Consider the following 19,185-nt stretch of genomic DNA (forward strand, 5'->3'; position numbering starts at 1 on the left):
TATGATTGGGATGACCAAGGAGCTACGAAACAGAATTCATTTTTAGAGTTTTACCAAAATGAGTTAACAAAAACATATTCTATTTACTGAATTCTCCAAGAAATCGCAATTGCTTTAGGTACATTTCGGAGTACATTGAAAATGCCTCATTTAAACAGATACTTATATGATACTTTAAACTTCCTAATAAATATTTGGCTATTATCTTAAAACTTTAAAAACATTCCTTTAATACTGGCCATTCCTAAAAATAATAGTGTTTCTAAATGATTTGGTTGAATTATGATAAGGAACAGGTCTGGATATTATTGGGATAGATTTTGTAAGTGTCCTATTTAAAATTGGTTACTAACACAGAAACACATTTATAATTTATGGGAATAAAATAAATATTCGAGATATAACTTATAACTCAAAGAAAAAAGAAAATTAAAGCACAACCAGGAAAATATAGGAGAACATTTACGGATAATATGAGTTGTAGTAAGATAGTAAAAATTTAAAAAATCTGAATAATCATAAAAACAACTCAAAAAAAGGTCGTTTTTAATAAAAGTTAGGCACACACAAAAATACAAACAAACACAATTTACTTGCGCTGGATCATAAGTTAGCACCTCCTTGCTCAGCCGTAGATATTTAGAATCCTCCTTTGGGCGCTTGAATCGTTGGGACTTTATCATCATTTTCGCATAACATATTTGACTAAATAAAGACACGGAATAAGAAATTAATTAACGTTTTGAAATAAAATAACTGCCCACGTGCCACCAAACTTATACATTATACATTTATTTGTAGATATGGATGTGCTCCTCTTTTCTTCTCCTGTCCTTTTGGCTCTGGGAACTTCATAAAAACATTTCTATCCATTTAGTTGTAATCAAATCTTGTAAACAAAAAAGTACAAGTCACAAATAATTCCTTTGTAAACATCACTCGAAAGCAGAAGAATTCCAAGAATTGTAGGACCACCGCTTGTCCAACTATACGGTATTAAAATACTATTATGCGTTGCCAACTGTCAAAAGGTATTATCCCAATTCCTATATATTCCGATTTCTGGTCTCGTTTTAGTGATGGATCTATGTTACTTTCATTTTTTAACAGCGATAGTGTTACTTATTTTTAAGGCAGGCGATTTTTATTTTAATTTTTACAAAATTTCTTGAAAATGATTATACCGATCGCTTTCTTTTGGTTGCTACTTATAAATATAAGAATTATCTTTTCGCTGAACGATTTTTATATTATTAATTTTTAATTTCTTAAAAATAAAATCATTTCGTTACCTAGAAAATTTTTTTTCCTCAAACTCGCCATTCCTTGATTTTTAGCTCGAAAATATTGAAACCTTTTACTTTAAAAAACAGATTTTATATACAATTTACTTTTATATATAGCCCCTTAATAAATTGTTTATGTCCATCAAATTGTGAACTATTACAGTTGAATTTTTCGTAACCTAAAGGTTTTTACTTCTGTGTGTCATTTTATTTTAAATCGTTAATTTATATATTGACAGAATAGAACAGTTTAGCAAAAGAAGTAAGCTTTTTAATTCCGTGACATCGAGTTGATAATGGTAATCGATATTTGTAGGGCAGCCCTTATCGGTGCTTCCCCCCAATTATTAAGTAATGCCAAGCATCTCCTAGCCTCTCCTCTCTAACTCTATCTTTCTTTTCCTGGCACTGGTCTCGTCAAGAGGTCCAGCTCTGCAATAAAATAAACTTTATTAAAAAAGGTAACAAAAACCCAAAAATAGAGAAAATAATTGTGTGGTGTAATAATATAATGCATATAAAAGGTAAAGCTTAAACAAAGAATTAAATAATAAAGTTCCTAAATGAGGATATATTCGGATTAGGGTAAATGGAAATTTCAAGAACGTCAAAAAAGCGCGTGTTAAACTTACACATACACACAAATTGCTAGAATTAAATCAAAAATCAGTGCTAATTAAAAAAATAAGTTTTTTTTAATGATTCGGCAAATAGGAAAGGAGAAACGTAATATTTCAACCAAAGCACGTGCGCATGCGCATAAGTTTTTCCCCGTCATTTTTCATTAGCCAAGTTAAAGTACATGTAGAAATTTCTGGAACTTCGAGAAACCAAGTGTTAGTGCAAATCTACACATACAAGTGCACAAATCGCAAGGAAACTCGTAGAATTTCAACAAATCACGTGCGCATGCTTATAAATTTTTTCCTGCGAATTCTGACATCGAAATTTCTAGAACGTCAAAAAAGCGCGTGTCATACTTGTAGATACACACCCAAATTCAAAGAACTAATCAAAACTCAGTGCTAATTAAATTTTACACAATACAATTTAAAACTTCCAAGTTATTTTGTATCGTTTCGGCAAATAGGAAAGAAGAATCGTAGAATTTCAACCAAAGCACGTGCGCATGCGTATAAGTTTTTCCGTGTCATTTTTCATTAGCCAAGTTAAAGTACATGTAGAAATTTCTGGAACTTAGAGAAACCAAGTGTTAGTGCAAATCTACACATACAAGTGCACAAATCGCAAGGAAACTCGTAACATTTCAACCAATCGCGTGCGCATGCGTATAAATTTTTTCCTGCGAATTTTGACATCGAAATTTCTAGAACGTCAAAAAAGCGCGTGTCATACTTGTAGATACACACCCAAATTCAAAGAACTAATCAAAACTCAGTGCTAATTAAATTTTACACAATACAATTTAAAACTTCCAAGTTATTTTGTATCGTTTCGGCAAATAGGAAAGAAGAATCGTAGAATTTCAACCAAAGCACGTGCGCATGCGTATACATTTTTTCCTGCGAATTTTGACATCGAAATTTCTAGAACGCCAAAAAAGCGCGTGTTAAAGTGACACATACACAGGCACATTAAAATACCCAAATCCAAATAAAAAAACAGTGCTAGTTTAAATTTAAACATTTAAATAAAATATTTCGGAATGTGTTTATAACGTTTCAGCAAATATTACCGAAAACGTATCACAAGGAAAATGGTAGCATTTTAACCAAAGCACTTGCGCATGCGCATGTGTGTGTTTATGCCTGCCATTTTACATCTGTCAATTGGACACCGAAATTACTGGAACTTTGAGAAAGTGAGTTAGTTTAATTTAAACAAAACATCGGAGCTTCAAGAAATACATAAAAAAGAGTGCTGAATTAAATATCCCCATTCAAATTAAATTATTTTTTGTGTTTTTTAAATTATTTCGGCGAATATTTTGCAACTAATAACGAATGGCGAGAAAAAGCATACGATTTCAACGAAGAGAGACAGCATGCGATTGAGGTTATGTCTGCCTTTTTCATCAGTCAAATGAAAAGGTGAAAAAAGCAAATCGAAATAACTAAAATACATAAAACGAAGTGGTATTTTAAATGTACACATTGAAATTACCAATTACCAAGTGCTTTTAAACTATTTCGCCAAATATTTTGTGACTAAATATGGAATCGCAAGGAAAAGTCTAAAATTGCAAGCAAGGACAAGCGCATGCGAATGAGGTTATGTGCGATTTTTAATCAGTCAAGTGGACATGGAAAATTCTAGAACGTCAAAAAGCGCGTGTCTGACTAAATGTGCACATAGAAATGGAAATCTAAATACTTATTACTAAATTAAAAAGTGCTTTTAAACAATTTAGGCAAATATTTTGTGAATAATAACGAATCGCAAGGAGGTGTCTAAAATTTTAAGCATATTCATGCGTATGCGAATGAGGTTATGTGCGATTTTTCACCAGTCAAGTGGACATAGAAAATTCTAGAACGTCAAAAAGCGCGTGTCTGCCTAAATGTACACATACAAATGGAAATCTAAATACTTATTACTAAATTAAAAAGTGCTTTTAAACAATTTAGGCAAATATTTTGTGACTAATAACGAATCGCAAGGAAAGCGCAAAACTTCAAGCGAGCACGTGCGCGCATGCGCACAAGCTTTTCCCTGCGATTTATCATCAGTCAGAATTTTGATTGATTACATTTGCCGTAATATTCTGTCCAGCAATATTTTTCCATATGTATAGCCCCAAATGGAGTCTCATGCCTCTTGTTTCCATTTTCCAGACCACAAATTGAAATTGACCCTAGACACGCGGTCCAACCAAGAATTTGCGACGACGATGGCGGCCGGCGACTGGAACTCAAAATCGAAATCCAAATCAGTTTCTGAATCTGGAAACCCAGTCTGGATGGACCCAAGATGCCATGGGTATGGGACATTTGTATGCAAATGTGTACAGTGATTGCTCTCCGCCGAAACCGAAAAGCAAAAGCAAAACCACAGGCAAGACGGTAGGAGCGACCACAATGAGCATAAATTACACGACCCGAAGGAGGAGCCACCACCAGACGGTGAGTACTTTTTCGGGGGCCCCCAAGGGGAGGGGTCTCAAAATTGATCATTTCTTGCTGGGATGTGGATGTGGCTACGGATGATGAAGAGCTGGCTAGCTGGATAGCTGGCGCCATTGGAGTGCGGCGTTGCCACTTGAATTTTTGATTTAACAAATGCTCATTTGTAAAACGGCCCGGCGAGCTGGACTCCTCATCCCTCCATACCCACAGCCCATACCCATCCCCCATCTTGGCAAAATTCAAATGGGCCACAGCCAAGGCAGACCAACAACAAATGGTCCCAAAGTCTCAGATCAGAGCCAAACTTCTGCTCAACTGCCTGGCAACAATAATAATGTCACGTTTATCGTGTGCAGCTAATTACTAACAAAAAGATAGTTTGTAATCCTACACAACTGGGGGAATGGCGAATGGCGAACGGAGAACGGAGAACTTGGCCAGAAGAGTTAGCCAAGCGTGGCCGAAAGTGCCTCCAGGGGAGCAGGGCAGGAGGAGAGAGGAGGGATTTGGGGATGGAACAACAGACACCGACCACCGGTAGCCTGTATTCGGTATTCTGTATTCCGTATTCCGTATTCTGTATTTTTGGGGAAGCAAACTTTGCTAGCAAAGCAAAGGCACAGGCAATCCAAGCCAGCCGTCGAAACTTGGCCAAAACATGTGCTGCAATCTTGGGACCAGAGTTTTCTGGGCATTAGCACACGCCTGCCTGAATGTCTTGGCCGAAAACCAAGAGCCAGCCAAAAATTCCAAGCGGAAAAGCCAACACACCCCGAGCAACGAACAGCTGCTCAACTTTTTAGCAGCTCTGGGGGATCAACATCTTATAAAGCTTTTGTAAACAGTATATGTATTTGTATAAATATAGTACAATATGATTTATATAATATGGGGTGTGGCTTATACACTCGCACACCATAATTTACAAAGTCAATCGTCGGTTAGTAAAAAAAATCAATCAAAACGGTCTGAAAAACTGCTCAAAAACCTTTCTTATTTTCCGCTTATCTAAATTTTCATAAATCGTTTCTTTAATTAATTAATATTTTTTTTTGTTTTGTACCCCAACTAGTTGTCTTGGCTAAATGAAGCAAAGCCAGCTTTGAGCAAAAATTTTAACATTTTTTGTGCCGTTTTTTTTAACAATGTGCATAACACTCTTCAATTATTCCAATATCACGGAAGATTCTTAGATATACACCGTTTTTATAGCCTATTTGCATATGTTTAATTGACACGACGCCTCACAGACGAACAAAACCGAAAATCAAAAGATAACATCATACAAAGTAAACGTTCTTGGGTTTTCGTACAAATCATTTCGATGTTTAAGTCAAAGCTTTAAGATTTTATAATAACAAAATCATTTAACATGCTTTTTCTGTCAAAAGTTTTAAATAATTAAAAACAAATATTTTTTCCATTTAAAAACTCTAACAACCAAATCAAATACACTTTGAAAAATATCCAAGAAAGTCCTGTTTATCATATCATATCTTATAACAATATTTCACCAAATTAAAGATTTTGTTGGTTAACCAGCTCAAAATATACTCCTTCTGATACACATGATACGCAAAAAGCAGTCTTAGTTTATAAATTTTTAAGTTCTTCGGGATTTTAGGGTCAAATGCTCATTTAAAAGTTATCTTATTAACTATAGACCATTTTTTGCATTAGAAGAAGTATGTTTGATAGATTTTCCGTTTGGTTGTTATAAACCATTTGACTATCTCATATTCGCTCGATTCCCTATCGTACTAAATCGAATAATATCGCTTTGCTTCTGAGACTCTCGAGTTGAACTAGAAATGAACGAGTGCCTCTTAGCTTGGCACAGCCAGATGGCAGATGATGTTGCCCAGGAGCCCAGCTCCTCCACGCCCTACAGTCCGTGCCCGTCCGTTGGCGTTCCAGTGCCCTTCACCATGGTCAAACCGCCGCCGAAGGACAGGAGATCCGCCTGGTCTGGCTTGTCGCGCGTGGCGTGGTAGGCTTCGCGTTCCCGATCCGGGAATTTGGTTGGCAGATTGGGCGAATGCAGATTGACCTTGGCCTCAAACCGCACGCCGGCCACCTCCACCTCATAGTGGCCGGACAGCACGTACTCATTGGTCACCGCCAGCTCGCGTCCCTCGTCATCGAAGTTGCGCACAAAGCCAAGGCAGACCTGCTTCTCGAACGTGTACCCATAGCCGGTGGTGGTGGTCATGCCCACGTAGACTCCATCGCGATAGATGGGCTCGCCGCCCCAGCACCACATGTCCACCTCGTGGTCGTGGTCGTTCAGCAGCAGCTGCACATACATCCGCTTGACGCCCTCCTCGCGCTGCTTTAGCAACGCATTGCGGCCAATGAATTCGATGGGTTTCTGTAAAGGCATTGTTCGATATTCATTTTGGGTCTTGCAGAACTTCTCTCGGTTTAACCCACATTCAACTTGACGCGCCAACTGCGTCCGCACTCCAGCGGCGTGGTGAAGGTGTCCAGATCCTGGCCCCAAAAGGCATAGAACTTCTCGATGCGCAGGGCACGGGTGGCGTAGTAACCTAAAATGGGCAACCATGGTATTACAAAAATTAAGAAAATCTGTTTGCAACTCACCGGCATGCTGTATGTTGAACTTCTGGCCCGCTTGGTAGAGTCGCGAGTACACATGCAGGGCGTATTCGTTGGGAATATAGAGGACATAGCCCAGTTCACCCGTGTGGGTAATGTTCAGCACTCGGATGCCGTCGGCCAAGCCCACATCCAGTTCCTGAAAGAAATTTGGCCATTAGTTATCAACATTATCAAAAAGTTATTTTAGAAAAGGATGGGGTTTCAAAAAAGTAATACCCAAGAATGATATCATTAGATGAAAACATATTCTTTGAACAATCAGGCAACATTTTCAGAGACTTCCTTTGGGGGTAATCACCTTGTAGGTGAAGAAGGGGAAGCTCTTGGGCGTGAGATCGGTGTCAGTGAGCTCGGAGAGCAGGATGCGCGAATAGGGTCCCAGGATGCAGATGGCCGTGTACATGGAGGTGACGTCCGCAACGTTCACCTTGGCCCTCAGGTGATCGGGCATATGTTTGCGTATCCAGCACATAGAGCGCGTTTGCTGAATGGTGGGGGCAATCATCATGTAGCTGAATAATTAAAAAACCTTTTATAATTGTCCATAAGTAGGAATATGAGAGTTCTACATACTGTCGCTCAGACAGACGGGCCAAGGAGCAGTCGTTCTCGTAACCCCCATTGGGGTTCTGCATGCCCGTGTGAATAATTGACCCGACGGCCACGTCCACGTCGTTGGAGCAGAGGTACTGCAGCAGGTCCACCACCTCGTTGCCCTTTGACCAGAAGTCGTACTTGGTGAAGGAGCTGTAGTCGGCGATACCAATGCGCTCCCTGCAGGCCCGATACTCGGAGGACACGTGGTCGAACCACGGCGGCTTGCCGAAGGTCCGCGTTTGGGCAATCCGGAAGCGCGGAAGACCAAATTCATCTGGAATATATTGAAAAATCATAAAAAATTATTAATTTAATTAATTATTTTGGTGACCGCGCAGTCTTTGCTTACATATATTATAAAGTTATACTTTGTGCGGGAACTTTTATATACGTACACTGATTTTATAATTAGTTCCGTACAAACTTTTTTGATAATTCAGTTTTACAGTTCCAATTATTAGGTCATTGCTAGCATATAAACTCAGTAACATATTAACTAAACATATTGTCATATTGAGTTAAGTGCCAAACATATTTAAAGTGAACCTATCAATAATTTATTAGTTTGAACCACGGTACACGCATGTTTTGGAAATGTAGTAACGCGGTTCGAACTTCTAAATTATTGCAAATAGACAGCGTGTTATTCTTTTTTATATTAACAAAAGATATTTGATACAAGTTTTAATGTTTTAATAACTCGAACCACCATAGGTTGTGAACCAAAAAACCCATCAATAATTTATTAGTTCCTTTCGCTATACATACATGTTTCAGAAATGTATTATCGCGATTGGAGCTGCTGAATTTTTGCAAACAGACAGCAAAAAGTGCTACGGTCATTTTATTAATGATGTTTTAAACGTATTTTCCAATCATTTTAAAGTCCGTTACGTACTATATGCTCGTTTCAAAAAAGTAATACTACGTTTCGGACTTTCGAATTATTGGTAACGATCTACTTGTTCCTTTGATTAAAACAATATTTAATTCGTATGTTTGTTATTCTTTTTTATATTAACAAAAGATATTTGATACAAGTCTTAATGTTTTAATAACTCGAACCACCATAGGTTGTGAACCAAAAAACCCATCAATAATTTATTAGTTTCTTTCGCTATACATACATGTTTCAAAAATGTATTATCGCGATTGGAGCTGCTGAATTTTTGCAAACAGACAGCAAAAAGTGCTACGGTCATTTTATTAATGATGTTTTAAACGTATTTTCCAATCATTTTAAAGTCCGTTACGTACTATATGCTCGTTTCAAAAAAGTAATACTACGTTTCGGACTTTCGAATTATTGGTAACGATCTACTTGTTCTTTTGATCAAAACACTATTTAATTCGTATGTTTCAGTGATTTATAATACGTACCATTTTCATGTAGTTTTTAAAATTCATGACATGGTTCGTATTATTAGATCAATGTTAACATATTGCTATCAAGCAGTGTGTTCAAAATTTTGACGTCAACATATTAAGTTTCCAATAATTTAGAAGTCTGATTCCCACTATTTGCTCGTTTTGAAAACGCAATAGTGAGTTTCAGACTTTCAATTTATTGGTGACGGATCAACATGTTTGAGAGAATAGATATTTTAATAAAAAGGATATTTTTTTTACCTATGTTTCAGTGATTTTATAATGTTAAATGAACGAAAATGCCAAATTAATCAAAATGCTTTGGCCTTAGATTACGATTGAATACTTTCAGTGTTGTGTCCAATAATTCATTTGAAGTGTTTCAGTGATATTTTATACCTATGTTCCAGTTATTTAATAATGCTTAACATTTCTATGTGATTTTAAAATTCATAAAATGCTTGGCCTTATTAAATTAAGGGTAACATATTGCTATCTTAAGTTGTGAGCCCAAAAGGTATACACCGAACCTAAAAAACATTTCTCAATGATTTTATAGTGCGATCCGTACTTATTGATAGTTAAAAAAAATCCTAAAGTGCTTAAAGCGATATTTTATACCCATGTCTCAGTGATTTTATAATGCGACCCACTTTTATGTAGTTTTTATAATTCATGATAGGATTTGTAATATTAGATCAGTGCTAACATATTGCTATCAAGTAGTGTTCAAAGGTTCTGAAGTAAACATATTAAGTTTCCAGTAATTTAGAAGTCTGATTCGCACTATGTGCTAGTTTTAAAAACGCAATAGTGCGTTTCAGACTTTCAGCTTATTGGTAAAGATCAATATGTTTGAGAGCGTAGAAATCTTAATTAAAAGGATATTTTTTTACCTGTGTTTCAGTGATTTTATAATGCGGCCGACTTTTATGTAGTTTTTATAATTCATGATATGAATTGTAATATTAGATAGTGTAGTGTGTTAAAAAGTTCTGAAGTAAACTTAAGTTTCCAATAAGTTAAAAGTCTGATTCGCATCATATGCTCGTTTCAAAAAAGCAACCATACGTTTCAGACTTTAAAATTGTTGGTAACGAGCAACTTGTTTGAGAGCATAGAGATCTTTTAGTTAAAACGAATATTTAATACCTGTGTTCCAGTGATTTTATAATGCGAACCATTTCTATGTGATTTTATAATTCATAAGATGGATCGTATTATTAAATTAAGGGTAACATATTGCTATCTTAAGTTGTGAGCCAAAAAGATTTACAGCCATCTTAATATGTAAGTTTCAAACGTATTTTTGATTAATTTAATATCTCGATCCGAACTTAGTTATCGTTTTTAAATGTTGAAGTGTGTCAAACGATATTTTATGCCTATGTTCCAGTGATTTAATAGCACGAATCATTTTAATGTAGTTTTAATAATTCATTATATGGCTGGTGTTATTAATTCAATGTTGACATATTGAAGTAAGCCAAAAAGTACAAGTGTCAACTCAACCGATCATTAAATAGTTTAAGACGTACTACATTAATTAAGAATGCAACATTTGTGTTAACAACTTCATACCCACCCTGCTTGTCCTGCTGATCGAAGTAGTTGGGTCGCTCGTAGCCCATCGACTGGCCAAATACGGCGCCCGCCTCCTTGAGCTGCGGATAGATGGGCGACATGCGCAGGTTCCTGCCGGTCAGGAACTCCTCGAAGGGGTAGTTGATCTCGAAGTGCTTGCCGGGTGCCTCCTTGCAACGATCCCGCAGGAACTTCCTATTGTTGTGCAGCCCCAGAAACCGACTGATGTCCAGGATGTGCAGGTCGAGGTAAGTGGAGCCCTTGGTTATCAGGTCGGTGAGCACGCGACCAATGCCTCCGGATGCGGACACACCCATGGTCTTGTTGCCAGCAGCCACATAGTAATTTTGTATTTCTGGTGCTTCTCCTAGGATCCATTTGCAGTCGGGAGAGAAGACCTGCAAGGAGTTCGTGAGTCTATCCAGCGTGGCATCTCTGAAGGAGGGAACCCTCAGCAACAGGGCGTCCAGCAGCTCGTGGAAGTGGTCCCAGTCCGGCGGATGCTGGCGAGCTGTCTGCGACAGGGGTATCACCCCATCCTCGTAGACCATCTTGGCCTCGCGTTCAAAGCCGCCGGCGAGGATGTGTCCCTCGCATTCCCGAAAGAAGATGCGTCCATCGAAGTCCCTAACGAAAGGGGTGTCCGGACTGAGGCCCTCGATGGGTTTCGTATGCAGATAGTGGTGCTCCACCGCCTTGAGGGGCACCTTCACCACCGGCTTGGACAGGGTGCCCACCTCGCGTGCCCAGAAGCCCGTGCAGTTGACAAAGTACTCGCACTCCACATCGCCAGCCGTGGTCTCCACACCTCTCACCTTGCCGTGCTCGCTGTGGATCTTCTTGATGGCGCAGTGCTCAACAATCCGGACCCCCAGTCGCTGGGCCTCGGACATGTACGCCTGGCACACTAGTTGCGGGTCACACACCCCGTCCTCGGGTATCCACAGGCCACCTTCGATCCCATCGAGGGACAGGAGCTCGCAGTGCTGGGCACATTGCTCCGGTGAGAGGATTTCGCAGCGCATGCCCCAAGCCAGGGCCTGCGATTTCATCCGATTGAAGGCGGTCATGCGGTCCCAGCTCCGGGCGAGATTAAGGCTGCCCACTGGCCGCCATCCGGTGGGCAGGCCGCTCTCCGCCAGCCGCTTGATCAGATCAATCGAGTACTCGGCCAGCTTCAGTTCGGTGTAGCTGGGCTCGAAGCGGCCCGCCAATCCGCAGGCGGTCCAGGGCAGCTCGCCACTTACGCGATCCTGCTCCACAAGCAGGGTCTCGCCGCCCCAGCCACTCAGGCCCAGGTGATAGGCCACCGAGGCCCCGGTAATGCCGCCCCCGCAGATGACGACCCGGGATTTGGTGGGCAGTTGGCCGGCCAGCTCCTCGCTGAGGTCCGCCGCCTGTTGCGGCTTGAATTTCCTCTTGCGCAGCACCTGCTCATCCGCCGGATCCGCCTGACTGCTAGCCAGACGCACTGCATCCGGAAATCCAGGCGAGCACCGCCTGGGAACTCCGGAAACTGCATTTCCCGAGCGCAGCAGCAGTTTCCACATCTTGTCCACCGCAAACGATACGTACGTATATATCAGAACCTCATGGAACACACCTAATCCTCTGCAGCTCCACAGGAATCGGGCTATATCTATATGGCGATTGATAAATCGGTCTTCGGAACAATAATATTGACGCCAATCGATATCGGAAGATGCAGTTTGCCCGACGCCTATCGTCAATCGATATCGGATGACCATTCGGAAGACAGCTGTTGTCCATTGGAGACAGAAACCGATAACATGTGGGTGAGCATTATTGAAAATTAGCAGAATCACAAACCTGGCGCCAAATTTAAATTAAATTCGGTTCATGTTAAATTAACTAAAGTGCCAAATTAATCAAAATTCTTGGGCGATAGCCTTTAGATGAAGTGTTTCAGTGATATTTTATACCTATGTTCCAGTTATTTAATAATGCCTAACATTTCTATGTGATTTTATAATTCATAAAATGCTTGGCCTTATTAAATTAAGGGTAACATATTGTCATCTTATGTTGTGAGCCAAAAAGTTATACACCCAACTTACAAACGACAATTCAAAAACATTTTTAATAATGTTGTGCGATCTGTACTTAGTTGATGTTGAAGTGCTTAGAATGGTTTATATATTTTATTTAATTACAAAACAGCTAAAAGAAACAATGAAAAACCTCCAAAAATTACCAGTCATGTTTTGAAAATCATTTGTCTCAAGTTTTTAATAGGACAATATGGGGGCTTATGGTTTTTAGACCACGATTGCATAACCACTTCTGTATAAATTAACCTCGTAGAATCAATCGTCAAATAAGCCAAAGGAATAGGAATTCAACAAAAATCAAGAAAAAAGGAAAACAATCGTGTTTTGAGTATCATTTATCTTAAATTTTTTTTTATAATAATTTTTGATTTGTGATACTCAAATCACGATTGCATAACCACCTGTGCATACAATTACTTAATCATTAATGTTTTGAGGGTCATTGTTGAACAATTTGTATTTAATCAAAATTCTTTGACAGTGCCTTTCAGGGCACGATTGAAAAAAAGTGTTAAGAAATTATTTTAAAAAAGTGTTAAACTATTTAAGAAGTGTTGTAATGGAAGTGTAAGTGTAAGTGTAAGCAATGCAGTGATTTATTATTTAAACATCAGTGCGAAATCAATCATGTCTTAGAAAAGGAAGTGATTAGATTGTTTTTAATACATCAATCTTCTCATTTTCTTTTCTGAAACAAGGTGAGATATTACCAACAATTATCGAAATCCATTCTTACCGTCACTCATGTCTTACAGGACATTTTCTTTAGAATGCTTTTCTAGTTCATACTAAGGATTATGTACTGTAGAACAAGTTTGTATAATTTCAGCAATGAAGTGCTCTATTATTTAATCACTCGTACGAATTAAATCATGTCTTAGAAAATGAAGTCATCAGATTGTTTTTAATACATCAATCTTTTGATTTTGTTTTCTGAAACAAGGTGATATATTCCCAACAATTATCCAAATCCAGTCTTGCCGTCATTCATGTTTTACTTAAGTGAGAGATCCTTTGTCTTAGAAGAGGTAGAAACATCTGCTTATAACAATTTTACTCGAAAACAAAAACTTCATATAAACAAAAATTGATTCACTAATATTTAAAGGGTCATCATCAAACAATTTCTATTTTAATCAAAATTCGGTCACGATAGAATAATTTCAGTGTTGTAAATTCTAAAGAAGTTCCAAACATATACTCCAATAATTCATTTGAAGTGTTTCATTGATATTTTATACCTATGTTCCAGTTATTTAATAATGCTTAACATTTCTATGTGATTTTAAAATTCATAAAATGTTTGGTTTTATTAAATTAAGGGTAACATATTGCTATCAAGGAGTGTGTTAAAAAGTTTTGAAGTAAACTTATTAAGTTTCCAATAATTTAAAAGTCTGATTCGCACCATGTGCTCGTTTCAAAAAAGCAACCGTACGTTTCAGACTTTCAAATTTTTTGTAACGATCAACTTATTTGAGAGCGTGGAGATCTTTTAATTAAATCGATATTTTATACCTACGTTCCAGTGATTTTATAATGCGAGTCATTTTTATGTAGTTTTAATAATTCATTATATGATTCGTATTATTAGATCAATGCTAACAAATTGTCGTCCTAAATTGTTAATTGTTAAATATTTTGAGCCGTTCCAAAAATGCTAAGATGCGTTTCGGATTGTAAAATAGGTGTTACGGTCTACTTTCATTAATATATTTTTTGTTCTTTTATGTCTCACTAACAAACCGTTGCTTTCGGGAACCAATCATGTTTGCAGGTCCTTTGTACCAAATCTATCCTACCAATTCTACGAAAAAATCACTCGTGCTTCGCACCCAATGTCCAGGGATTATTATTTACTTATATACATAATAATCTCTGGACCTTGCGAGACGAATCATGATTGAATTGCTGCAGTACCAAATTAGCTAAAAGAAAAGAGTGAAAAACCTGCAAAAAATCATCAATCATGTTATGAAAATCATTTGTCTCATATTTTTTTGTATAATAATATGGGACTTATTGTTTTCGGACCACAATTGCATAATCACTTCTGTATAAATTAACGTAGTGGAGTCACTCAATAACCTAGTGGAGTCAAAAATAAGCCAAACAAAGCACATAAAAAAATAAAGACAAAACACAGTCATGTTTTGAGTATCATTTATCTTAAATTTATTTTTAAAATAATTTTTGATTTATGCTACTTAAATCACGATTGCATAACCACCTGTGCATACAATTACTTAATCATTAATGTTTTGAGGGTCATTGTTGAACAATTTGTATTTGATCAAAATTCTTTGGCAGTGCCTCTCAGAGCACGACTGAATATTTTCTGCTAGTAAAAACTCGTGGTAATCCATCTAAACAGAACAAAAAAGTGTTATTGGCTTTAAAAAAAGTGTTGCTATTTTTTTAAGTTTAATTGTATAGTGTGAAATTTTAGCAATGAAGTGATCTATTATTTAAACATAAGTGCGAAATCAATCATGTCTCAGATACTGAAATCATCAAATTGTTTTTAATACATCAATTTTATGACTGGTATTTTAAACAAGGTGACATATTCCCAACAATAATCAAAATCCAGTCTTGCCGTCATTCATGTTTTACAGGCCATTTTCTGCTGAATGTTTTTTTTGATCATTCATCGGAATTTGCTCTGCGAAACAAGTTTGTACGATTTCTGCAAAGAAGTGTTCTATTTTTAAGCTTTAGCGTAAAATGAATCATGTCTTAGAAAAGGAAGTGATTAGATTGTTTTTAATACATCAATCTTCTCATTTTGTTTTCTGAAACAAGGTGACATATACCCAACAATTATAAAAATCCAGTTTAACCGTCATTCATGTCTTACAGGACATTTTCTTTAGAATGCTTTTTTAGATCATACTAAGGCTTATGTTCGGTAGAACACGTTTGTATTATTTCTGCAATAAATGGATTAAATTTGGAAATACAAATGCGAAATGAATTAATTATAAATATGAAATAAATAATGGACTTCAACATCCAATCAGCAAAACCGCGCGAGTGACTCATCACCGGCATTCATGTCTTACAGATCATTTTCTTTAGAATGCTTTTATAGTTCATTCTAGGGATTATGATCTGTAAAACAAGTTTGCATTATTTCAGCAATGAAGTGATATACTATTTAAACATTCGTGCGAAATCAATCGTGTCTCAGAAACTGAAATCATCAGATTGTTTTTAGTACATCAAAAAATCATCAATCATGTTTTGAAAATCATTTGTCTAATATTTTTTTTGGATAATAATATTTGACTTATGGTTTTCGGACCACGATTGCGTAAGTACTTCTGTATAAATTAACCTAGTGGAGTCAAAAATAAGCCAAACAAAGTACATAAAAAAATAAAGAGAAAACACAGTCATGTTTTGAGCATCATTTATCTTAAATTTTTTTAAAAATAATTTTTGATTTATGCTACTTAAATCACGATTGCATAACCACCTCTGCATACAATTACTTAATCATTAATGTTTTGAGGGTCATTGTTGAACAATTTGTATTTAATCAAAATTCGTCGGCAGTGCCTCTCAGAGCACGACTGAATAATTTCTGCTAGTAAAAACAAATCAATTATAAAAATCTCTAATAACCTCTGCATCAAATAAATTATTTTAAAAAAGTATTATAAACTATTAAATAAGTGTTGCTTTATTTTAAAGTGTATAATTGTATGTTGTGTAATTTCAGCAATGAAGAGTGCTCTATTATCTAAACATCAGTGCGAAATCAATCATGTCTTAGAAAAGGAGGTGATTAGATTGTTTTTACTACATCAATCTTTTCATTTTCTTTTCTGAAACATGGTGATATATGCCCAACAACTATAAAAATCCTGTTCAACCGTCATTCATGTCTTACAGGTCATTTTCTTTAGAATGCTTTTTTAGATCATACTAAAAATTATGGCCTGTAGAACAAGTTTGTATTATTCCTGCAATGAATGGTCTTAATTTGGAAATTTAAATGCAAAATTAATTAATTATAAATGTGAAATAAATAATGGACTTCGACATCCAATCAGCAAAACCGCGCGAGTGACTCATCACCGGCATTCATGTCTTACAGATCATTTTCTCTAGAATGCTTTTATAGTTCATGCTAGGGATTATGTTCTGTAAAACAAGTTTGCATTATTTCAGCAATGAAGTGATATATTATTTAAACATTCGTGCGAAATCAATCGTTTCTTAGAAAATAAAGTCATCAGATTGTTTTTAATACATCAATCTTTTGGTTTTGTTTTCTGAAACAAGTTGATATATTCCCAACAATTATCAAAATCCAGTCTTACCATCATTCATGTCTTACAGAACAATTTCCGCAGAATGTTTTTTTAGTTCATTCATCGGATTTTGCTCTGTAAAACAAGGTTGTACGACTTCTACAACGACTTGATGTATTGAGAAATAAGTGCGAAATCCATTATGTCTTAGAAGAGGTAGTTACTAGATTGTTTTTAAAACATCAATCTTTTGATTATCTTTTCTCGAACAAGATGGTATTTCTTCTGCAAACATAAAAATTAAATATGTAACATGCTTCCAAATCCACCCAAGAAAAACACGAGTGGTTTTTCATTTGAAGATTTATTTCCAATAACCACCAAAACACCCAGTAACTTCTTAGTTGTTATATCTTTTGTTTTTTACAATTCTGACGCAACCCGAAGAATTTTCGTATTGAGTTGTATTTAATGTTTATTAACTAGTATGCTTATGCTCTCTGCTCGTTCCATAAAATCATTCAGACCGAAATCATAGCAATCGAGAATCCAAATCCATCTAACCGTAGCTGTATATATTGGATATATAATGCATAGAGTGTGAGGCGCTGTTCTAACATTTAAGTTACATTTGGTATCGTTTCGTGTGAAAGTTTGATATCCTAACACTTCGTAGGATCCATTTAAACTAAACTAATTTTTACAGGGGCCAAATTGTAGGATTCATATAGCACATCTCTCGGGGACGCGTTGATATAAGACTAAAACTGAATCCATAAACTAATTGCCCTTATCGAGGGAGCTAAGTGCTGGCCACAAATAATGGCTTACAATAGCGAGTGTGGCTAAAAAGAAAAACAAACTGAAAACAAAGATCAAGCAAATGATGGGGAAATCTCTAGAATCACTTTGGAATAGAATTTATTGCAATTGAAGTTACGCGCAATAGGCAATTGTAATTGTAATCATAATAAGGATAATAATGGTAATCATAATAGTTTAATATATAGTTTATAGTATATAATCATAAGTTCATACGCAGCATTTTTAATATAAGTTAATTTCATCGATCATCTCACCTCGCGACCTCCTTTAAACTATTGATATAACATTATGTTCTCGTAGTCATGTTTATACAGAAGTCGCTTTTTTTTCTGCTCACAAAAACATAATCAATAAATACGTAGATAGTAGATACAATTACGAATTATCTCGCTACTGGCTATCGCTATTCATAATCGTTATCTGGGGACTTGCTCTCACAGAAATACAAACTAGATCCATGTGGCCCCAAGTGTGTGGGTTACATCATCGTGCATATGCTGTAAAAGTTTCGCTCTAGCGATTCTTCATAGACTACAACTTATTTAGATTAAAAAAAAAAGAACAAAAACAAACAAAATTGACACATTTTTCAAAATATAGACATCCTTGCAATTGGCGGGGTAAAGCCGTTTTTAAATTGACCTCTTATTTTTACTTTCTTTCAATGGGGAAATATTCTTATCGATCGGATGGTTTAGGCAAAAATTGTAGATATATGAAAATACATAAATTTAAAACTAAAGAATGGTAAAATACCTCAAAAGATATACCTTAAATTTAAGAAAAGTCGCAAATCCTAGAAAGTTTTTACCCGCGCCAATGGTGTTTGGACTTTGGTGAGTGCTTTCGTTTTTGGGTCGGGGGTGTGCCAGAATTGAGGGCTTTTCGACTAAGAGGCTAGGCCTCTATCTAATGTATACATTATACTTGCGAGTAAATAAATTAATTGCGATTTCAGTTAGACGATGTTCATTTCACTTTCTTCTTTTTGTTTTTGGTTAACATTGGGATTGGCACATTATATTACATATCATACAAAGCTTCGCATTCGATTTTCTCTCTTCAACCTTCAACTCGTGCCCTTGGAAAAAAAAAATACAGTGTTGGGTAAGGCGAAAGTATTGGGGGTAAAAATAGTTGGGATTCGCTTTTCTTTGCTTTCGTGTAATAAAATGTAACCGCTTATCACATTCATAAAACTTGATCAATTCTCTAAATACATAGTCGTAGGCGTAGGTTAAATATAGTACATCATTTAGTACAGTTACCTTGTATGAGTTAACTAAATGTTTTCGTTTTGTTAATAGCACAGTGTAAACGCTTCTCCGTCTTCGATCTTTAGGGCACATATTCAAGTTTAAATTCAATTTAAAAAGGTAAGGGAAACTATACTTTTGTATGGGTTTTTTTTTTCTTTGCCTTTTTCTCTATCATTTAATTTTCTAGGTTTTCGGTTTTCCACTTTAATTTTTTTAATATAATG

The 19,185-nt window shown here is 36.4% G+C and overlaps 1 protein-coding gene across 1 annotated transcript; it reads right to left on the reverse strand.

Annotated features, from left to right (window-relative positions):
• Nucleotides 1–5,199: 5,199 nt before the first annotated feature.
• On the reverse strand, nt 5,200–12,243 carry LOC119556916 (pyruvate dehydrogenase phosphatase regulatory subunit, mitochondrial). The gene is made up of 6 exons (XM_037869402.1): nt 10,545–12,243; nt 7,568–7,865; nt 7,293–7,506; nt 6,977–7,130; nt 6,806–6,921; nt 5,200–6,743 (listed from the first exon to the last, which is right to left on the reverse strand). Exons 1-6 carry the CDS (start codon nt 12,091–12,093, stop codon nt 6,258–6,260), a joined length of 2,817 nt encoding a protein of 938 aa, XP_037725330.1. The 5' UTR covers nt 12,094–12,243; the 3' UTR covers nt 5,200–6,257.
• Between the last annotated feature and the right edge of the window lie 6,942 nt (nt 12,244–19,185).

Source organism: Drosophila subpulchrella, chromosome X (assembly GCF_014743375.2).
Source record: "Drosophila subpulchrella strain 33 F10 #4 breed RU33 chromosome X, RU_Dsub_v1.1 Primary Assembly, whole genome shotgun sequence".
Taxonomy (NCBI): domain Eukaryota; kingdom Metazoa; phylum Arthropoda; class Insecta; order Diptera; family Drosophilidae; genus Drosophila; species Drosophila subpulchrella.